Source organism: Dendrobates tinctorius, unplaced genomic scaffold (genome assembly GCF_039654945.1).
Source record: "Dendrobates tinctorius isolate UK_male_01 unplaced genomic scaffold, ASM3965494v1 ptg000243l, whole genome shotgun sequence".
Taxonomy (NCBI): Eukaryota; Metazoa; Chordata; class Amphibia; order Anura; family Dendrobatidae; genus Dendrobates; species Dendrobates tinctorius.
Window position 1 is genome coordinate 469660 of NW_027361910.1, and position 22205 is coordinate 491864.

At 46.5% G+C, this 22205-nt stretch overlaps 1 protein-coding gene across 4 annotated transcripts in view; it reads right to left on the minus strand.

Moving 5' to 3' along the window:
- The window catches only part of EP400 (E1A binding protein p400), a 346882-nt gene that overhangs the window by 289728 nt on the left and 34949 nt on the right, over positions 1 to 22205 (minus strand). For all 4 annotated transcript variants that reach the window (XM_073557025.1, XM_073557023.1, XM_073557026.1 and 1 more), the window contains exons 5-7: positions 21091 to 21413; positions 20636 to 20890; positions 12054 to 12239 (exon numbers count right to left, since the gene is read on the minus strand). In XM_073557025.1, coding sequence (XP_073413126.1) covers positions 12054 to 12239; positions 20636 to 20890; positions 21091 to 21413 — 764 coding nt within the window. The remainder of the gene's footprint in view (positions 1 to 12053; positions 12240 to 20635; positions 20891 to 21090; positions 21414 to 22205) is intronic.

Genomic DNA, 22205 nt, shown 5'->3' on the forward strand with positions numbered 1-22205 from the left:
TAGGCGAGTGGGTGGGAGACGGGGAGCGAGGACCATCTGGAACGCCACATCCATGTTAGGGGTCTTGGTCCTGCTGTAGACTTATGAGGATACGGGGTGGCAGTACACGCCGTACTCATAGTCTCTTTGTGGGACTACAGATGTGACTATTCACACTGTATCCCTCCGGAAAAACCTGAAAAGAAACGACGCACATCGAGGTAGATATGGGTCTAATCAAAGACCCGTGTCCACCTCCTACTGACACTAAGCTAAACTGAGGAACTTCCTGCCGGTCGGTGGGGTGTATACGGCGGAGGAGGGGCTAACCTTTTTTTGTGCATAGTGTCAGCCTCCTAGTGGCAGCAGCATACACCCATGGTCTCTGTGTCCCCCAATAAGGCGAACGAGAAACAGTGGTTTATGACCACATATGAGGTATTGGTGTGCTCAGGAGAAATTGCCCAACAAATTTTAGGATCCATTTTATCCTGTTGCCCATGTGAAAATGAAAAAACTGAGGCTAAAAGATAATTTTTGTGAAAAAAAAGTACTTTTTTTTTTTTTACAGATCAATTTGAGAAGCACCTGGGGGTTCAAAGTGATCACTATGCATCTAGATAAGTTCCTTGGGGGGTCTAGTTTCCAAAATGAGGTCACTTGTGGGGGAGCTCCAGTGTTTAGGCACACAGCGACTCTCCAAACGCGACATGGCAACCGCTAAATATTCCAGCATATTTTCCATTCAAAAAGTCAAATGGTGCTCCTTCCCTTCTGAGCCCTGCCGTATGCCCAAACAGTGGTTTATGACCACATATGAGGTATCGGTGTACTCAGGGGAAATTGCCCAACAAATTTTAGGATCCATTTTATCCTGTTGCCCATGTGAAAATGAAAAAATTGATACTGAAAGGAAATTTGTGTTGGAAAAATTAAAATGTCCATTTTTTCCTTCCACATTGCCTTAGCTGTTGTGAAACACCTGAAGGGTTAATAATCTTCTTGAATGTGGTTTTGAATAGCTTGAGGGGTGCAGTTTTTAGAATGGTGTCACTTTTGGGTATTTTCTGCCATATAGACCCCTCAAAGTGACTTCAAATGTGAGGTGGTCCCTAAAAAAAATGGTTTTGTAAATTTTGTTGTAAAAATGAGAAATCGCTGGTCAACTTTTAACCCTTATAACTTCCTAACAAAAAAATATTTTGCTTCCAAAATTGTGCTGATGTAAAGTAGACATGTGGGAAATGTTATTTAGTAACGATTTTGTGTCACATAACTCTCTAGTTTAACAGAATAAAAATTCAAAATTTGAAAATTGCGAAATTTTCAAAATTTTCGCCAAATTTCTGATTTTTTCACAAATAAACGCAAAAATTATCGACCTAAATTTACCATTAACATGAAGCCCAATATGTCACGAAAAAACAATCTCAGAATCGCTAGGATGCGTTGAAGCGTTCCAGAGTTATTACCTCATAAAGGGACACTGGTCAGAATTGCAAAAAATGGCCATGTCATTAAGGTCAAAATAGGCTGGGTCATGAAGGGGTTAAAGGAACTGTCACTGAATATTCCATCCCAATCTTTGTGAAAGTTTTCATCATATTGCTGTGTAACTCTATTTTTTTATACGGAGGCCTCTGGGGACCATATTTTTATCATAATAGGTTTGTAAGGTATTTTGATCCCACCAAATCTTTAATTCCTTACACATTTTCAATTCCAAATCTTTCATTAAAGTGGTCAATTCCACTGATGTACTCATTAGATGTCCTGGGTTCGATTTAGACCCCTGGAATATAGAGGCAGATTTATTCAACCTTGCCTTGTAATCTTCAATGTCTTCAAAACTTTGACCTGTATTTTCAGTCATTTTGGTTTAATAAGATGTGAGTCCAAAAAACTTTACCCCCTGTATAAAAGCTGGGATTTATGGGCACGGCTAAATGCCTCAAAATACAAATTCAAACAAGAAAAATTATAGCCAGCTCACCCAGTTAGACGTCCTTAGTGGTTCTGCTCACTTCCAGGAAGCCGCACGGAGTTGTAATGGGAGAGGCACACCCATGTTGCAATAGAAGCAAAAACCAGCAAATAATTCCAGCGGATGCTTCCTACTTGGCCATAAAATCCAGTTTATTTTTAATCTTTTAAAATAGTTCCATGTGGCAGAAACCAAAATATATACAAGGGGCCAGAAGAAAAAAAAGGGCACACTGCTGCTTAACCCCTTCACCCCCAAGGGTGGTTTGCACGTTCATGACCGGGCCAATTTTTACAATTCTGACCACTGTACCTTTATGAGGTCATAACTCTGGAACGCTTCCATGGATCCCGGTGATTGACATTGTTTTCTCTTGACATATTGTACTTCATGTTAGTGGTAAAATTTCATTCAAATAACTTGCGTTTATTTGTGAGAAAAACGGAAATTTGGCGAAAATTTTGAAAATTTCGCGATTTTCCAACTTTGAATTTTTATGCCCTTAAATCACAGAGATACGGCACACAAAAAACTTGATAACTAACATTTCCCACATGTTTACTTTACATCAGCACAATTTTGGAACCAAAATTTTTTTTTGTTAGGAAGTTATAAGGGTTAAAAGTTGACCAGCGATTTCTCATTTTTACAACACCATTTTATTTTTAGGACCACATCACATTTGAAGCCACTTTGAGGGGTCTATATGATAGAAAATACCCAAAAGTGACACCATTCTAAAAACTGCACCCCTTAAGGTGCTCAAAACCACATTCAAGAAGTTTATTAACCCTTTAGGTGCGTCACAGGAATTTTTTTGAATATTTAAAAAAAAATGAACATCTAACTTTTTTTCATAAAAAAAATACTTCAGGTTCAATTTTTTTTATTTTACCAAGGGTAACAGGAGAAATTGAACTGCAAAAGTTATTGTGCAATTTGTCCTGAGTATGCAGATACCTGATATGTGGGGGGGAACGACTGTTTCGGCGCATGGCAGAGCTCAGAAAGGAAGGAGCGCTGTTTGACTTTTTCAATGCAAAATTGGCTGGAATTCAGATTGGACGCCATGTCACGTTTGAAGAGTCCCTGATGTACCTAAACAGTGGAAACCCCCTACAAGTGACCCCATTTTGGAAACTAGACCCCCCAAGGAACTTATCTAGATATGTGGTGAGATCTTTGAACCCACAAGGGCTTTACAGAAGTTTATAACGTACAGCGGTACAATTAAAAAATCATATTTTTTCCACAAAAATGATCTTTTCACCCCAATTTTTATTTTCCCAAGGGTAACAGGACCCTAAAAGTTATTGTGCAATTTGTCCTGAGTACGCTGATACCCCACATGTGGGGGTAAACCACTATTTGGGCGCATGGCAGAGCTCGGAAGGGAAGCAGCGCCATTTGACGTTTTGGGCTGGAATTGAGATCGGACACCATGTCGCGTTTGGAAAACTCCTGATGTACCAAAACAGTGGAACCCCCCCACAAATGACACCATTTTGGAAACTAGACCCCCTAAGGAACTTATCTAGATGTGTGGTGAGCACTTTGACCCCCCCAGTGCTTCACAGAAGTTTATAACACCCGGGCGTGAAAATAAAAAATTCGTATTTTTTCCACAAACATGATCTTTTAATCACCATTTTTTTATTTTCCCAAGGGTACCAGGAGAAATTGGACCCCAAAAGTTGTTGTCCAATTTGTCCTGAGTATGCTGATACCCCATATGTGGGAGAAAACTACTGTATGGGCACACGTCGGGGCTCGGAAGGGAAGTAGTGACGTTTTGGAATGCAGACTTTGATGGAATGGTCTGCGGGTGTCATGTTGCCTTTGGAGAGCCCCTAATGTACCTAAACAGTGGAAACCCCCCACAAATGACCCCATTTTCAAAACTAGACCCACTAAGGAACGTATCTAGATGTGAGGTGAGCACTTTGAACCCCCAAGGGCTTCACAGAAGTTTATAATGCCAGGGCATGAAAATAAAAAAATCGTATTTTTTCCACAAACATGATCAATAAGTCCCCAATTTTTTCATTTTCCCAAGGGTAACAGGAGAAATTGGACCCCAAAAGTTGTTGTCCAATTTGTCCTGAGTACGCTGACACCCCATATGTGGGAGAAAACTACTGTATGGACACACGTCGGGGCTCGGAAGGGAAGCAGTGACGTTTTGGAATGCAGACTTTGATGGAATGGTCTGCGGGTGTCATGTGCGTTTGGAGAGCCCCTGATGTACCTAAACTATTGAAACTCCCCACAAGTGACCCCATTTTGGACACTAGACCCCCCACGGAACTTATCTAGATGTGTGGTGAGCACTTTGAACCCCCAAGTGCTTCACAGAAGTTTATAACACTCGGACGTGAAAATAAAAAAATCATTTTTTTCCACAAAAATGATATTTTTGCCCCCAATTTTTTATTTTCCTAAGGGTAACAGGAGAAATTGGACCCCAAAAATTGTTTTGCAATTTGTCCTGAGTAGGCTGATACCCTACATGTGGGGATAAAACACTGTTTGGGCGCATAGCAGAGCTTGGAAGGGAAGGAGCACCATTTGACTTTTTCAACTCAGAATTGGCTGGAATTGAGATCAGACGCCATGTTGCATTTGGAGAGCCCCTGATGTGCCCAAACAGTGGAAACCCCCAATTCTAACTCCAACCCGAACCCCAACACGCCCCTAACCCTAACCCTAGCCCTAACCCTACCCCAACACACCCCTAGCCCTAACCCTAATGGAAAAATGGAAATAAATACATTTTTTTAATTTTATTATTTTTCCCTAACTAAGGGGGTGATAACGGGGGGTTTGATTTACTATTTATGGCGGTTTTTATGTTTGGCGGCTGTCGCACGCTAAAAGACGCTTTTTATTGTAAAAATAGTTTTTGCATCACCACATATTGAGAGCTATAATTTTTCCGTATTTTGACCCACCGAGTCATGTGAGGTCTTATTTTTTGCGGGACAAGTTGACGTTTTTATTGGTACCATTTTCGGGCACGTGAAATTTTTTGATCGCTTTTTATTCCGATTTTTGGGACGCAGAATGAACAAAAACCAGCGTTTCATGTATTTCTTTTGGGGGGGGTGCGTTTACACCGTTCCGCGTGCGGTAAAATTGATAAAGCGGTTTTATTCTTCGGGTCAGTACGGTTACAGCGGTACCTCATTTAGGTCGTTTTTTATGTTTTTGTCGGTTTTATGCAATGAAAACTACTTTATATAAAAAATAATTATTTTTGCATCGCTTTATTCAGCGAGCTATAACTTTTTTATTTTTTCGCTGATTATGCTGTGTGGCGGCTCGTTTTTTGCAGGACAAGATGACGTTTTCAGCGGTACCATGGCTATTTATATGCATCTTTTTGATCGCGCGTTATTACACTTTTTGTTTGGCGGTATGATAATAAATCATTATTTTTTGCTTCGTTTTTTATTTTTATTTTTTATGGGGTTCGCTAAAGGGGTTAACTAATGGGACAGTTTTATAAGGCGGGTCGTTACGGACGCGGCGATACCTAATATGTGTACTTTTATTGTTTTTTTTTATTCTTATTTCCAAAAAATGGATTTATTGGGGGAATATTTTTTTTTTTTCTAATTTATTTGGCGATTTTTTTTTAATTATTTTTACACTTTTTTTTATTTTTTTTTTTACTTTATTAAATAGTCCCAGGTGGGACATCACTGTCCTGTGACAGATCGCTGATCTGTCACATCACAGATCACTGTGACAGATCAGCGATCTGACACAGGCACTGCAGAAGGCTTCCTCATGCCTGCGCTTTGCAGGCACTGAGGAAGCCAGCTTCCGCAGGCCCCCGAAGGCCCCCGTCGCCATCTTGGATTCGGGGGCCTGGAGGAAGGGAGTACCCCGCAGCAGCGCTGCACATTGCGCTGCCATGGGGGGCTCAGGGAAGCACGGAGGGAGCCCCCTCCCTGCCGATGCTTCCCTTTAACCCCCGGTACACCGTGATCGTGTTTGATCGCGGTGTGCAAGGGGTTAACGTGTCGGGGGCGGTCCGTGACCGCCCCTGACACATTGTGCCGGGTGTCAGCTGTGATAATCAGCTGACACCCGGCCGCGATCAGCGGCGCTCACCACGTGGGCGCCGCTGATCGCGCCGACGTACTATCCCGTCCCCGGTCATACGGGCCCGGGTACCGTGGACGGGATAGTACGTCGGATGGCAGGAAGGGGATAATGCGTGCAGACTACGCATTTCGACCTTACTAGGTCTTCTTCTAGGTCTTAAGTGTGAGCAGTGTTCAAGATGGACTGAATAATAGGTTAGATTTAATCAGTCAATTCTAAATGTCAGGTTTTCCAGTGGTAAATAAATATATATATATATATATATATATATATATATATATATATATATATATATATATATATATAAATAAAAACACTTGAATTTTCCTTCCTCTTTTTTTTTTAAATGTTTTTTAAAATTTTTTTGTTTTTTTTTACATTTTTTTTGTTTATATGGTAAATTTTGTGATATCTAAGAATATAAGATGTGAATAATAATGTATTAGATAAAAATAAGGGAACTTTGCAGCGATATGCTTTAAATATGTAGTACATTTTGTATTTAACAAAGTTTTATCCCTGTGTAAGGGTATACACCCTATTTTAATTAAGTCAAATTTTGTAATTGGATCAAGTTCCTGGAAGCAGGGTATATTACTATCTTGAACACTGCTCACACTTAAGACCTAGAAGAAGACCTAGTAAGGTCGAAACACGTAGTTTGCACGCATTAAGCAGCAGTGTGCCCTTTTTTTTCTTCTGGCCCCCTGTATATATTTGGGTTTCTGCCACATGGAACTATTTTAAAAGATAAAAATAAAATGGATTTTATGGCCAAGTAGGAAGCATCCGCTGGGATTGTCATTATCAGCCCATCACATGGGGGGAAAGGTTTCCCCTAGGCCAGAGAGGAACTGGTTATCCACCATCCCAGCGACTGCCTGACTTGAGAGGACAGTTTGCACCGCCGATCGAGCGTGAAAGGATTCCTTTCCCAGGCTGACACGAGGCGTGCTGCAGGGGGTGAAGGATGGAACTGGACGAAAGGTATCGCTTCGATTGCTGCCACCATTTTCCCTAGGATCCTTATCACGGATCGGATGGTATGAGGGACTGGTTGGCGTAGTGTCCGGACTCCCTGCCGGAGACTAGCGCCCTTTCCTGAGGGAGAATTATCAACCCTCAGCAAGTGTCGAAGATCATTCCTAGGAAGGAGATCCTCTGAGCTGGCACAAGGGATGATTTCTTTGCATTGACCAACCATCTAAGCAGCAAGAGTATCTAGCGTGATGTTGACCTTTTCCTAACATGGCCGTATTGACGGGCCCTTGACCAAGAGGTCGTCCAGATAAGGCAAGACGACTATGCCTCGAGAATGCAGTGTGGCCCTGACAATTGCCATAACCTTTGTGAACACTCTGGGAGCCGTGGCTAGCCCGAAGGGTAGCGCTACGAACTGAAAATGCTGAACACTGATGGCGAAGCGTAGCCGCGTCTGATGAGGAGGAAAAAATGGGAATATGCAGAAATGCGTCCTGGCTGTCAATTGATTGTGTATTCTCACTGCTCCATGACCGCTATGACTGAACGGAGAGACTCCATCCGGAAATGTCTGATCCTGATGAATTTGTTCAGAAGCTTTAGGTCCAAAACAGGCCTGACAGACCCGTCCTTTTTGGGAACCGCAAAAAGGTTGGAATAGAACCCCTGAGCTCTTCCGTGTTCCGGCACTGGAACAATGATTCCATTGTGCAGGAGCGACTTGATGGCTCCCAATAGAGCCCTTACCTGGGTATCTACCCTGGGAAGTCGGGAAAGAAAAAAAACCATCTTGGAGGGTATCTGACAAATTCTATTTTGTAACCTGAGGACACCAATTCTTTTACCCATGCATCGTGAGCGATGTTGGCCCAGACGTGGTGAAAACAGAGTAGGCGGCCCCCCACTTTGCTGGTGTCGTCTGGTAAAGACCTTGAGTCATTTGGCCGATGACCCTTAGGATCTGGGTCCCCTCGATCTGGCCTGTTGAGCACGCATTCTCCCCAATGGGTTGGCTCTATATGACCTGCCGCTCCATATCCTGGTTGGGGCAGCCTGAGGTGGCGGAATTGGGCCCCGTAGTCCACCCGGAGTCTTTTAATGCATGACCCCGGACCGGTCTCCTATTCGGGTCCCGGACCCGGCTCAGGCTGCTTAGCGGCAGCCACCTGACCAATGCCGTCACGCCCGGCCTAGAATGGCCGGTGGCACTGCGAAAGGCCCGAAAACGTGCCTGAACCGGGTGACGAAAAAACGATTTAACCTTCTGTTGAGGGAGAAACCCGCTCTTTCCTCCTGTGGAGTCGGAGATAAGTTGATCCAAAAATAGGCGGCCGCACTGATAAGGCAGGGAAGTCAAGGACTTCTTGAAAGTAGAATTGGCCCGCCATGTCCTCAACCATAGGGCTCTTCAGATAGAGACTGCATTAGCGGCAGCAAGTGCTGAACAATTGGCCGTATCCAAAGACGCATTCATTATATAATCTCCGGCTATCGTCATCTGACCTGTGACCTCCGAGATCTCTGCAGGTAGATCCTGCTCCTGCGCGACTTTGTTTAATGTTTCTGACTATGATATCATAGCCTTGGCTACCCAAGTTGCTGCGAACGAGGGAGCGAGTGCAGACCCTGACGCCTCATATACTGAACGAGCTAGGCTCTCAATAAGGCAGTCCGTGGGATCTTTAATCGAGGAAACCCTAGGGACAGAGAACAGGGTCTTAGTGGCCAGGTGTGAAACCGGAGGATCCACTATCGGGGATTCCATCCATTGCTTACGGAGGTCCGGAGCAAACGGAAAACGCATTTCGAGTGCCCTTTAACCTGAGAGGAAAAAATTCTGTGCGGCCGCTTCACTCGTTTACATGCCACTTTATGCCCCGTAGCCAATGCGGTATCATCCTCAATCCCCAAGGTCTGATTGATGGCTTCTATGAGGCTGTCCACTGTTTCACGTGACTCTGGAGTGTCCAGGTCAATGGGCTCATCTGAGTCACAATCTGAGGTCTGCTCGCTATCAACCACTGGTGACGAGGAGCGAGTAGCAGATCTTACGGATGCCGAAGGCAGCGGATGGACTGGGCGACACAGTGTGGATTTGTTTCCCCCGGGGCTGCCTGGAGTGAGGGTGGCCCCTGTAGGCCGGAGGCTCCTGTGAGGTGGAGGTTCCCTCTAAAGGCGGCGAGACACTGTCCCTGCCCCTATCTGGGGCTTGAAGGGATTCTATTGCTCTCGTAAGCGACGCCATGTACTGTGACAGTGATCGGGCCCACTCCGGGGGATTTGACACATTGGTCGCGGTCGCAGGGGAGGGCTCCTGGGCGCGTTTGGATTCGCAGGCTTCGCATAAACGCTTGCTCTGCGCCCGCGGAAACGCAGCCTGACAAGAGATGCATGCCGCGTAAACGAACGTGTGCGTCTTTGCTCTTTTCGGACATGCTGTATCTGTCCGCTGTTGGGGATATGGGGAAGAGGTAGCCCCTCGTTTTTCCCTATAGCGTGGCCTCTCGGGCAGCACCTACCCCAGTCCTGCGCCCCCCCAACCTAGATGCTTCCTTTAAATCGCGCGCCGACATCTGTGGCGCGCACCAGCCTGTAAAGTCGCTCTAGGGGCGGCACTCCCACTTTGCGGCCTAGCCCGTGCTCCGAAGCCGGGGCCTCGATTTTTACTGCCGCCGAGTGCGGGGCGGGCTGCCGGAAGTGACACGCGGCCCCGAGGGCGGAACTTCCGGCCGCGGCCTAGCTCCGGCCTCAATTTTCTCCCTACCCGACCGGGGGGGGCGCGGTACCAAAAAATGGCGCTACTGATCGGCGCAGCGTTCCTATCCTGACGGATCCAGCCCTTCTCTTGCATGGCTAGTGGACACCACGAGGCGTGCTGCGGCTGTGGCCTCCAGCCCGAAATCTTCGCAGGAGCCTTCCCCGACCCTCTCCTCACCGATGATCCTCTTCAGCCTGAGCGCAGGTATGTGAGGGGGTCTTTGATAAAAAAAAAATAGGACGGTGCAGGCACCCTAGCTCCATCTAACCCCTTCAGGGGGTGAGGAGAGGGACCGTCCGCCACCTTGCAGCACCGCCGTCTAGCGTTGGTGGAGCAGTGGGGGCCGCACAGACTAGTCTTGTGCCTCTGTGCCTGCCCATGGTTTCAATACCTAGGGGTGGACAGGGCTAAGTCTGGCATAATGTCCCACGTCGCGGGAAAGGATACGTGGAGGGATACTCGCACGTGCTCGCCCGTTGATAGTTTGGGGAAATCGGATCCTTTCAATAGGATGCGTTGCCCCTGTCTCATCTTCATAAAATAAACAAAAATAGAAGTCTGGGGAAAAGTCCCAGATATGTCCCTCGGTGCGGGAAAGTATACGCGGAGACAATACTCAACGCGTGCTCGCCCGTTGATGGTTTGGGGAGATCGGACTCTTTCAATAGGATCCGTCGCCCGTCTCATCTTCATAGTAAACTAGAAAAAAAATAGTCTGGAGAGATCCAGACTGTGTGTGCCTCCATAGGACACTAAGCAAAAAACTGATTTCCGCCCGCAATAGGGGCGAGGGTGTATACTGCGGAGGAGGAGCTAACCCCTTTTTTTAACTTAGTGTCAGCCTCCTAGGGGCAGAAGCATACACCCACAGTATCTGTGTCCCCCAATGAGACGAAGGAGAAAATGGTAATAATAAAAACGTCCGCTCTTCCCTCAAAAATCAAGCCTGCACATGACTCTGTCGGCCGAAATATGGAAAAATTATAGCTCATTGAAGATCATTTTTGTGGAAAAAATATGATTTTTTAATTTTAAGGCTCTACGTTATAACCTTCTGTGAAGCCCTTGGGGGTTCAAAGTGCTCAACACACATTTAGATAAGTTCCTTGGGGGGTCTAGTTTCCAAAATGGGGTCACTTGTGGGGGGTTTCCACTGTTTAGGTACATCAGGGGCTCTCCAAACGCGACATGGCGTCCACTCTTGAGTCCAGCCAATTTGATATTCAAAATCTCAAATGATGCTCCTTCCCTTCTGAGCACTGCCGTGCGCCTAAAGATTGGTCTTCCTCCAAACATGGGGTATTGGTGTACTCAAGAGAAATTGCACAACAAATATTGTGGTTCATTTTCTCCTGATACCCTTGACAAAATAAAAAAAATTGTGTCCAAATAAAAAATTTTGGGAAAAAAAGTTAAATGTTCATTTTTTCCTTCCACATTGCTTCAATTCTTTTGAAGTACCTAAACGGTTAATAAACTTCTTGAATGTGGTTTTGAACACCTTGAGGGGAGCAGTTTTTAGAATGGTGTCAATTATGGGTATTTTCTGTTATATTGGCCCCCCAAACTTCAAATGTGAGGTGGTCCCTAAAAAAAAAAAAAAAATGGTTTTGTAAGTTTTGTTGGAAAAATGAGAAAATCGCTGGTCAACTTCTAACCCTTATAACTTCCTAAGGAAAAAAATTTTGGTTCCAAAATTGTGCTGATGTAAAGTAGACATGTGGAAAATGTTATTTATTAACTATTTTTTGAGACATATCTCTCTGATTTAAGGGCATAAAAATTAAAAGTTTGAAAATTGCAAAATTTTAAAAATTTTCGCCATATTTCCATTTCTTTCATAAATAAATGCAAGTCATATCGAAGAAATTTTACCACTAACATGAAGTACAACATGCCACGAAAAAAAAAAATCTCAGAATTAGCGGGATACGTTGAAGCGTTCCAGAGTTATAACCACATAAAGTGACAGTGGTCTGATTTCAAAATTAAGGCCTGGTCTTTATCCTACAAAATGGCTTGGTCGTTAAGGGGTTAAGTAGAATGAGGTGTACTCTGGTTGAAATTCAACAGACACTGGAATGGAATCGCTGTCAGACATGTAGAGAAACTGAATTTTATAAAACTGTGCAGTGGTCTCTTAATTTTTGCCAGAGATGAATATTGAGAAACTCAGACTAGGAAGATTGCCAGTACTGAAAACTTTGACGCTTCTGTTTTCTCATATACTAACAGTACCTTTTTAGCACTGGCCATTTTCCACATTCTCTCTTGGGCGAAGTCTGCAGCCATCCACTGCATCTCCTCCAACAAATAATCCCAGTGGGATTTTGGTCTTGAAGGCTCCATTAGTCTTGGTAGTCTTCTCAATGACCATAAGCCTTCTTTTCTTAGTTCTGCTATTCGCTGGTGGATATTGCTTTCCTGTAACACAACGATAAATCAGCTGTACAGTATTTCTAAAACATAAAAATGTAGTATCATACAAAAATGAAAAACAGACAAGCATAGGTCATGCTTAATAGGATTTTTTTGGCTCTAAAAGTTTAAGATAATAAAGTCCAAAACTGTTGCCAGATACACCTAAATAAAACGGGAATGGTGAGTTTTCTTGTGTAGGGTGTCTTGCATTGAAATCTGCTGCAATGACCCGGGTACTGCGTTCACCAGACATCAACACAATTTTTATCTGCTCCTCACGTGTTAACCTCTGTGACATGTCAATGACTGTAAACAGAGAAACTTCTAAATAACTCATGAAAGTATAAAGTTACGCTAAAGCCAAGCATACAATTGTTTTTCTTGTGAAATTCTCAATAAGTTGGATGTGTCACATGACCCTCTTCTCATTGAAAAAAAATAAAGTTGGATTCAAAATGGCCGACTTCAAAATGGCCACCATAGTCACCACCCATCTTGAAAAGTTTTCCCCCTCCCATATACTAATGTGCCACAAACAGGAAGTTGATATCACCAACCATTCCCATTTTATTTAGGCGTATCCATATAAATGGTCCACCCTGTACTATATTCCTCAATGCAAAAGAAAAAACTTGTAGTCATCTCCGCCAATATTCCAGCAACGTCGGCACAGTGTCTCCCGTGACGTTATTATGTGACGTGAGCCCTACAGCCAATCAGTGCCCAAAAATGGGACGCTGAACTTTCACTTCCTTAAGACAAAACGGATATCCACAAGACGAGAGAAATGCTGCTGCTCTCTGACTTCATCCGGATGTCAGTTATGTCCGGCAGTAGGGCGAATCAGCTAATTAGCAGTTGCTGATTGGCTGTAGGGCTCGCGTTACTGAAATGGAGCCAGCACTTTATTTTACATGGGGAAATTTTGCAATTGAGAAAGGATTGTCAGAGTAGTGAGCAACATCTTTAATTTAATTAAATAAATTAAAAGGGGAAGAGATGAGTAAGAGAGGGAAAGAACATATGGGTGAGGGGGCAATACATTGCATTTCTAATACTGAAACTTTGACCACCTGCTCATTAAAATTACTAAAGCCCATAATGCTATGTGTGCACGTTGAGTATTTGCTTGCAGAAATTACTGCAAGGTTTCTGCATCTCTTGGCGGCAAAAATGCGGCGGAAAATCTGCAGCGTTTGTTGAATGACTTTTTTTTACTGTGCATTTAATGAGTCAAAAATGCACAAAGATTTGACAAGCTGCCGATTTAAAACACACAGCAAATCTTGAAAGGAAAAATACTGATCATGTGCATAACACTTCAGGATTCTCATTGACGTTGCTGGAATAAGAATTCCCTAGTGTTTATGGTCCAATTCCGTGCAGAAAAAAGAACACAGCAAAAACGCACCACGTGCACACAGTCTAAGCACTGTAACAAACATCTATTTGGTTTATATTGTGAATCTGTAGAAATAAATTGAGAAAACTAACTTACTATAGGTTACACTGAAAAAAGGAGATTTGTGTGTACTCACCGTAAAATCTCTTTCTCTTAGCCTCTAATTGGGGGACACAGAACCATGGGTGTTATGCTGCTGTCCACTAGGAGGCAACACTATGCATAATCTGAAAAAGATTAACTATGGCTCCTCCTCTGCAGTATACACCCCTGGACAGCGTCAGCCTTCTCCAGTTTTGTGCAAAAGCATTAGGAGGAACGTAACAGAAATAACATAACCATGCCTGTAAGAATGCTACTATGTACGAGCTCAAAGAACAATATGAGAACTCAACCGTAAACTACGGCCCGTGAGGGCAACAGGGTGTGAGCTGTGTCCCCCAATTAGAGGCTAAGAGAAAGATTTTACGGTGAGTACACAAAAATCTCCTTTACTCTGTCGCCTCATTGGGGGACACAGAACCATGGGACGTCCCAAAGCAGTCCCTGGGTGGGAAGCAATAGACGAATATTGTGCTAGCAGGTCCCTAAACTTGGGGCACTGCCGCCTGCAGAACCCGTCTACCCAGGCTCGCATCCACTGAGGACTGGGTATGAACACTGTAGTGTTTCGTAAACGTGTGTAGGCTAGTCCAAGTGGCCGCCTTACACACTTGTTGTGCCGAATGGCCCAGGATGCCCCTTACTGCCCGCGTAGAGTGCGCCGTGATACCGGCCGGAAGAGGGGAATTGTTAAGTCGGTAAGCCTCTTGTATGGTGGACTTGATCCACCTGGCAAGGGTAGCTTTGGACGCCGGCAGACCCTTGCAAACGCCCTCCGGAAGAAGGAAAAGGGAATCAGACTTCCAGAAGGGTGCAGTCCTAGACACGTATATACGCAATGCCCTGACGAGATCAAGCGTATGCAGAGCCTTCTCCACTCTATGAACCGGGCAAAGGGATGGCAGTGAGATTTCTTCATTGAGGTGGAAGGTGGACACAACCTTCGGAAGGAAGGATGGTTGTTGTGAACTCATTTTCTGCTCCACCAGTTGAGAGTTCTCCTTCCGTTCTCTCTCTGGTGGTGACAGGAGGTAGTGAGGTTGGTTTAATTGGTAGTGATCTGCCACCTGATGAGGAGGATAACGATTGGATCTCTGGAGTATCAGACTGGATATAAGACAGCCGATGCCCTATCCTGGTGCTGGTGATTCAGTCTGCTTCTCAGGTCTTGGACTTCAGCTCTGTTCCAGTCTTCTCAAGTTAAGTTTGTTTTTGCTAATGTTCACACTTGCTCTTGTTGGTCAATTCAGTTTTTTGTGGTCAGCCAGCCCCTGCTGGGGTTGTGCTGAATTTCCACTCCTATTTATCTGTATTTGCTTTTTGGTCCCTTATTAGATTGGCCTCTTTTTGCTCTGTCTCAGAATATTTCAGAGTGCTGATATAGTGGGAGAAGTCTAGTGACTTCAGGGTTAATTTTGCTATCAGAAGTGTTGGACATTATTTTGGTAGGGTTTTTGGCAGATTGCAGACAGTGTCTTTCCTTTCCTGTCCTTTCTAGTTAGTCGGGCCCCATCATTTGCTCAGCCTATTTTTCTGCCTTTGTTTGTGTTTTCATCTTGTTTCACCGTCAATACATGTGGGGGATGTCTTTCCTTTGGGGTCTGCTCTGGGGCAGTTAGTTTTCCTCTTTTCCTGCTTTAGGCTTATGTAGCTCTCCGGTTGCGACGAGGCGTCTAGGATCATCGTAGGTACGCTCCACGACTGCTGCTAGTTGTGTGTTAAGATCAGGGATCTGCAATCTGCATAGTTACCAACCTCTCTGGTTTTCTGAGACTTGGCTTGTGTTTTTTCCTCCTCGGTGACCCATTCATAACAGATGGTACTGTACGGAGAACCACGTTGTTCTGGTGAAAAGCTAGGAAAGACCGTCTGCAGGAGAGTGCTGACAATTCAGACACCCTGCGCAGCGAGGTGATTGCCACCAGAAAAAAACACTTTCTGTGACAGGATGCGGAGTGGGACTTCCTTAAGGGGTTCGAAAGGTGGTGCTGTAATGCTGTCAGGACCAGGTTGAGAGCCCACGTTTCCAGTGGGCATCTGTAGGGGGGAACCAATCGGGAAACTCCCTGGAGAAAAGTCCATACTTGCGGCTTGTTAGCAATACGCCTTTGGAAAAGCACTGAAAGCGCTGACACCTGGCTCTTAAGCGAGCCTAGGGATAGCCTGGCGTCCAGGCCCGATTTAAATCTTGGCGGAGGCTGGCTTTCTTGCTCTGATCATGGTTGTGATGACGTCTAGTGACAGCCCTGCTTGGGTTAGAACCCAGGTTGCAAGGGCCACGCCGTCAAACTGAGAGCCCTTGAGTTCAGATGGTAGAACGGACCTTGTGACAGAAGGTCGTGATGGTTGGGGAGACGCCAGGGGGCGTCTGCTGTGAGTTGCACGACGTCGGAGTACCATGTACGTCTGGGCCAGTCCGGCGCGATCAGGATGGTTGGAACTCCCTCTTGTTTGATCTTCCTCAAGACTCTGGAGATCAGGGGGATGGGTGGAAAAATGTACAGAAGCTGGAACTGGGTCCAGCCCTGCACCAGGTCATCTGCACCGAGCGACCGCGGGTCGCGGATCCTGGCCATGAAATTGGAGACCTTGGCATTGAAATGGGATGCCATTAGGTCCACGTCCGGGGTCCCCCAGCAAGGGCAGATCTGGTGAAAAATTTCGGGATGGAGAGACCACTCCCCCGCGTCCATTCCTTGTCTGCTGAGGAAGTCGGCTTCCCAGTTGTCCACACCCGGAATGTGGACAGCTAAGAGTACCGACCTCGTCCCTTCCGCCCAGTGGAGGATAAGTGCCACATCTCTCATCGCCTGGGAACTGCGGGTCCCGCCTTGGTGATTCACATATGCCACCGCCGTGGCATTGTCTGACTGTATCCTTACATGAGAGGCTGCTAGCAAGCGATGAAAGGCTCTCAGTGCCAGGAAGATGGCCCAAATTTCCAGAATATTGATGGGCAAAGTCATTTCCGCTGGTGACCACTTGCCTTGTGTCCTGTGATGTAGGTGCACCGCACCCCAACCTGTCAGGCTTGCATCGGTGGTCAGGACCTTCCAGTGACCTGAGAGAAAAGATTTTCCTCTTGCAAGCGACGTTGGCTTGAGCCACTAGTGTAGGGACCTCCTGGTTGACGATGTCAACCGGAATTCCCTGTCGAGGGAGAAAGGATTCCTGTCCCAAGACTTGAGGATGGCAAGTTGAAGAGGCCTGAGGTGAAACTGGGCAAATGGTACCGCCTCCATTGCTGCTGCCATCCTGCTGAGGACTCTCATGGCAAACCAGAGGGATCAAGGAGGATTGCGGAGGAGTATGCTAACTCCCAGACGGAGAGCCAGTGTCTTGTCCCTGGGTAGGAGCACCAGACCCCTGGAAGTGTTGAATAGCATCCCCAGGAAGGTCAGGGCCTGACTCGGGGTAGTCGATGACTTTTGTAGGTTGACTAACCAGCCCAGGCGACTCAGTGTCGATTGTGATTGAGACACTGTCCTCGCAGTCCTTGAAGGTGGAAGCCTTGATGAGAAGGTCATCCAGGTATGGAACGACTACAATGCCTCTGGCGTGTAGAACGTCCATGGTAGCTGCAATGACCTTGGTAAACGTTCTTGGAGCCGTGGAAAGCCCGAACGGGAAGAGCCACGAACTGGTAGTGGTCCTGGTTGATCGCGAACCTGAGAAACCGTTGATGGGCGGAAGCAATTGGTATGTGCAGGTATGCGTCTTGTATATCTATGGAGGCGAGATATTCTCCCTGCTCCATGGACGCAATGATGGACTGAAGGGACTCCATGCGAAAATGACAGACCCGTACATATTTGTTGAGCTGTTTCAGGTCTAGTATGGGCCGGACGCTGCCTCCTTTCTTGGGGACTACGAATAGATTGGAGTAGAACCCTCGGAAGCGTTCGTTCACGGGAACCGGTACTACGACTCCTGCTTGAAGGAGAGAGGAGACCGCTTGGTGGAAGGCACGAGGCTTGTCTGGCGGTTTTGGTGGAACAGAGAGGAAGAACTGGTTCGGTGGACTGGAAGTGAACTCTATCTTGTATCCGGAAGACACTATTTCCCAGACCCACCTGTCTTCTGTAATACGCAGCCAGACTTGCTGAAAGAGTAGAAGTCGCCCGCCTACTGGTGGTGTGTCTTCCGAGTTCGTGAGTCATGAGGAAGCGAAGTTCTGAGGTTTTCCTCCCTTGGGTTTCGATTGGCCTGCTTTCGACTGCCAGGTCCTGTCCGGCCTCTGCACCGCCCGTGGGTTGTCCCTGCGTGGAGAGCGGTTACGATTTTGTGCTGGTCGCGAGACGGACCAGCCCGAAGAATTCCAAAAGGATCGGAATTGTGTTTGGTTACGCCGTTTGATCGTGCGTTTAGGTTTCAGCAGAGGGAGAGAGGTACTCTTACCTCCAGTGGCGTTGGATATCATTGTGTCCAACTTTTCACCAAAAAGTCGTCCACTAAGGTACGGGAGATGCGTGAGGGAATTTTTTTGAGGCCGCATCCACTTTCCATTCCCGCAGCCAGAGGATACGCTGGATCGTGATGTCGTTTGCTTCTATCCCCGCTACACCTCTTGAAGAGTCCAGGGCTGCATGAAGCATGTAATCTGCTACAACTGCTATTTGAACCGCTTGGTCCGAAAGCCCGGGATTTGAAGCTTGAAGACCCTCTTGCAATGCTTTGGCCCAAGCCAGAATGGCCTTGGTCGCCCAAACTGAAGCGAACGCGGGGGCCAGGGAGGCGCCTGCCGCTTCGTAAACTCAACTGTCCATGCATTCTACCTGCCGGTCTGCTGCGCCCCTGAGGGTTGAGCTATGTGGTAGTGAGAATAGGGTCTGTGCTGCTAGCCTAGAGACTGGGGGGTCCACTTCAGGTGGGTCTGTCCACCCCTTGGTGTCCTTCTCTGGGAAGGGGTACCTTGCTTCCAAATATTTGCAATTGGCAAATTTCTTCTCAGGCTGCGAGAACTGTTTAGTAAGTATCGTCTGAAACTCCGGGTGATTAGGGAAGACCTTAGGTGGTTTCAGGACACTTTCAAAGCAAATTTTGTGTTCTGGGGCTTCCGGGGTTGGATCAGAAATTTCCAGCACCCGGTGGATGGAAGAGACTATGTCCTCAACTAGCACTGTACTGCTAGGGGCACAAGGTACCACAGACCTCTCCGTTTCGTTGTCTGAGTCGGAGTCACAGATGCCTTCCAAATCCAGCGTGTCACTAAGGCGTTCCCTAGTGGGCAAAGTGGAGTGGAGGTCTGCTGTGGTCAGAGATCGCTGTGGGGATCTGCGTTGTCTGTCTCTGGTAGGGGACGGTCTAGGTGACCTGGAATCACGGTGTCTCTCCCTGGCGGGAGATGACCGTGTGCTATGGGATGACGCAGATGACCGCGACCTGTGGGTTCGCTTACGTCTGTGAGTGTTTGAAATGGCATGTTCCCGAGAAAAGCTATCCTTTTGCTGGGTAACGTTCATAGCCGAGACATGTCCCTGCAGAGCCTGCAGCAGTGTGGAGGTTAAATTATCTATGGACTGTGCCATACACTGCGACATCTGAGCAGCCCATTCCAGCGTAGTAGGCGACGCTGAAGCAGGTAGGGGCTTCCTAGGGTTCTGACCCAGTGTTTTGGATGCAATCCCGGCAATGCGGGTACGTGCTACCACTGGGGAGAGTGGTTTTGCAGGCTGTGCAGAATGCATAAAAATAGTCCTGCTGGTTCTCTTTCTCGAGCCCGGCATAGTGCACAGAGGCTGGCCATCAGGGACCCTACAGGGGTGGCTGCGCAGAGGAGCCTATAGGAGAGCCTTATAGGTGATATGGATTCACAGCTGAGTAAAGAAGACCCAGCTGTGATCTTACCCCAACAGTGTGCCCCTAGGTCCAGCGCCGACAAATCACAGTCCTGTGCCCCCCGGAGACTGCTGACGTTGCTGTGGGCGTCCTGTCAGAGATGGCTTGAGGCAAAGATGGCCACCGGGACGCTGAGGAGGAGAAGAAGGGGACGGAGAGCTGAAAAGGGCGCGCAGGGCTATGTAAAAACGTGCCCTTTCTGCCTCGATCCGCCCCTTCTATGACACTATACAGTGTCATAATCGTCATCCGGGGGGTGGGCCGGGGGGGGGGGGAGAAGGCGGCGGCTTCAGCTAGGCCGAAGCCGCGGTCTAAATTAGAAGCCTGATGCCCAGGAGGGCTCCAGGCTGGCGCGGATGTCCGGGAGAGGGTCGGATCTGAATCAGACCCCCCCGGATTGAGAGACAGAGTAGCGGTGGGGCCAGCAGCGATAGCAGTAGTCCGTATGGGGGGTGCCCCTGAGGTGCTATGGAGCCGGTGCTGCAGCAGAGACAGGGGCGCAGGGAGCCCTGTCTCTGTATGTGCCATGTCTGTCTGCACTCTTCCCCGGCCCCAACAGGAGCCCGCAGCGAGGCTGGGGTCCCCGGCTGTTTAAGCTGCAGAATGCTGCCTTATATAGACCGTACCTGTGGTGTCTCAACTTAATGCCCCCAGAGAGGGATTAAGGAGGGTGCGTCTGTCACCATCAGGGGTCTTCATCCTAGCCTCGACCTCAACCCAGACCCCAAAGAGGTTGGGGAATTAGGGGGATCTCGACTTCGAACCAGTACCCGAGGGACTGGGGAAGGAGCGACATGGGGAATAGCCACCTCAACTTCAACCGGGCACCCTATAATAGGGGCCGAGGAAGGAACCATGCTGGGGGTCTCTCAGGAGACCCACTTGTCTTAATCTGTAATCAGTCAGGGAAAAAAAACGGAGAAAAACTTTAGGTGTGCCTCCTATGCGACACTAAGCAAAAACTACACCCCTGGACGGCGTCAGCCTTCTCCAGTTTTTGCTTATCATAATATTCAACACTTAACATAAATGTTGGTGCAAAACTCACTGCATTTACCTGTTCTAGGTGTTTGGGCACTTCTTGCTGATTGTCCTCTGTAATTGGCGCTAAGGAGTCTTGAACTCCGGAATGTAAAGGTGACTTTGATGAGGAAGGAGAAAGTACTTTGCTGGCCCCTGGAGACAACAGTCTTGGTGGAGAGCCATGTACAGGAGGGAGGACAGAATCTGGAACGCAGGCTGGCGTAGTAGGTGAAGAGGGAGTGGGAACTGTAGGTTTTCCAGCATCAGAGCCTAATTTTGATGAAGAAACCTGTTGCAAGAACAGAAAGCAAAGTGAATTCATAAAACTATACATGAAGAATAGAACAAATCATAATATACATAAATAGTAGAAATACATATATTGTATATACTATAGATCTGGCACCATCAAAAGTAACCTGTATCAATACACAGTAGAAAAGCAAGGACATAAAAGCTTTCTTCAATAAGCATTTACTGGCTACATACCAACTGAGAGGGGGTTTTCAGGGAGGACGACTGACCCAGCAGCTTTTCTTGGGGTGGCTGGGAATTTTGGTTTGGAGTAGACTGCAGGATGGGATTTCCAAAAACTTGAGACTTCCCATTCACAGAATCTGAGTGTGGCTGCTGTGTTAGTTGAACTGTGGTGGGAGCAGTAGAGACAGGCATTCTAGGACTTGCAGTTCTGCTAGGCGATTGCAAGCTGGCATTGTTTGGCACCGGAGAAACCTTGGTTGGTGGATTTTGTCTGTTACTTAGTGAAGCAGACTGGTGTGATGGAAGCATCTCGAATGTAGAACAGAAGGAGCCTACATAATGAGAACAAATAAAACATGGGTTTGGATTCCTGTGAGTTGCTTTCAACTGCCTTACCCAACAACAGTTAAAAGGTTCTGCTCCCAAGTCCCTTTGGGAGTTGCATTTTGGGATTTGTTAACGGATGCAAAACCAGAACAGGGATGCCCAATTGGTAGAGTACTAACAAAGAAAAAGAAAAAAAAAAAAGACTCCAAACAACTCCATAATAATCAAGAGGGCCTCCTTAGCTTCCGTTTTCATCAGTTAGCAAAAGGACACATTTTGAACAAGAAATCTTAAATGAAAATATGAACTTTGCTTAAAACAACAAGACATATTAAACACCACAGGGCAGAAAGCAAAGACTATAGCAGCAGATATTGCCTATTGTACTCCAACATATAAAGGAAATCTGTCAGTAGCGTAGCATCAACCCTCCTAAACAGTCTACCTATATGGGCATGCAGGTTAAAGAAAGTTGAATAAAATGATACATTGAAAGCTGTGATCAGATATCTTATTTCAGATGATCTGTTAAAATCTATCGGTTGGACACATATCTCAATGAATCTGCCTCCAGAGCTTATTGTAAATGAAAGGAGGCATTAGGAGTGCAAGACATGTAATGACTGACAGTCTGCTCTCCTGAACACACTACAGGGCTGAATGCTATTATAACAATACAGCAGAGATTAACTTTTTCTCATTACAAACACATCTGCATCTCTCCTTTAAAGGGAATCTGTCAGCCCATTTTTGGCCTATGAGCTGCGGCCAAAGCCATCAGGGGCTTATCTACAGCA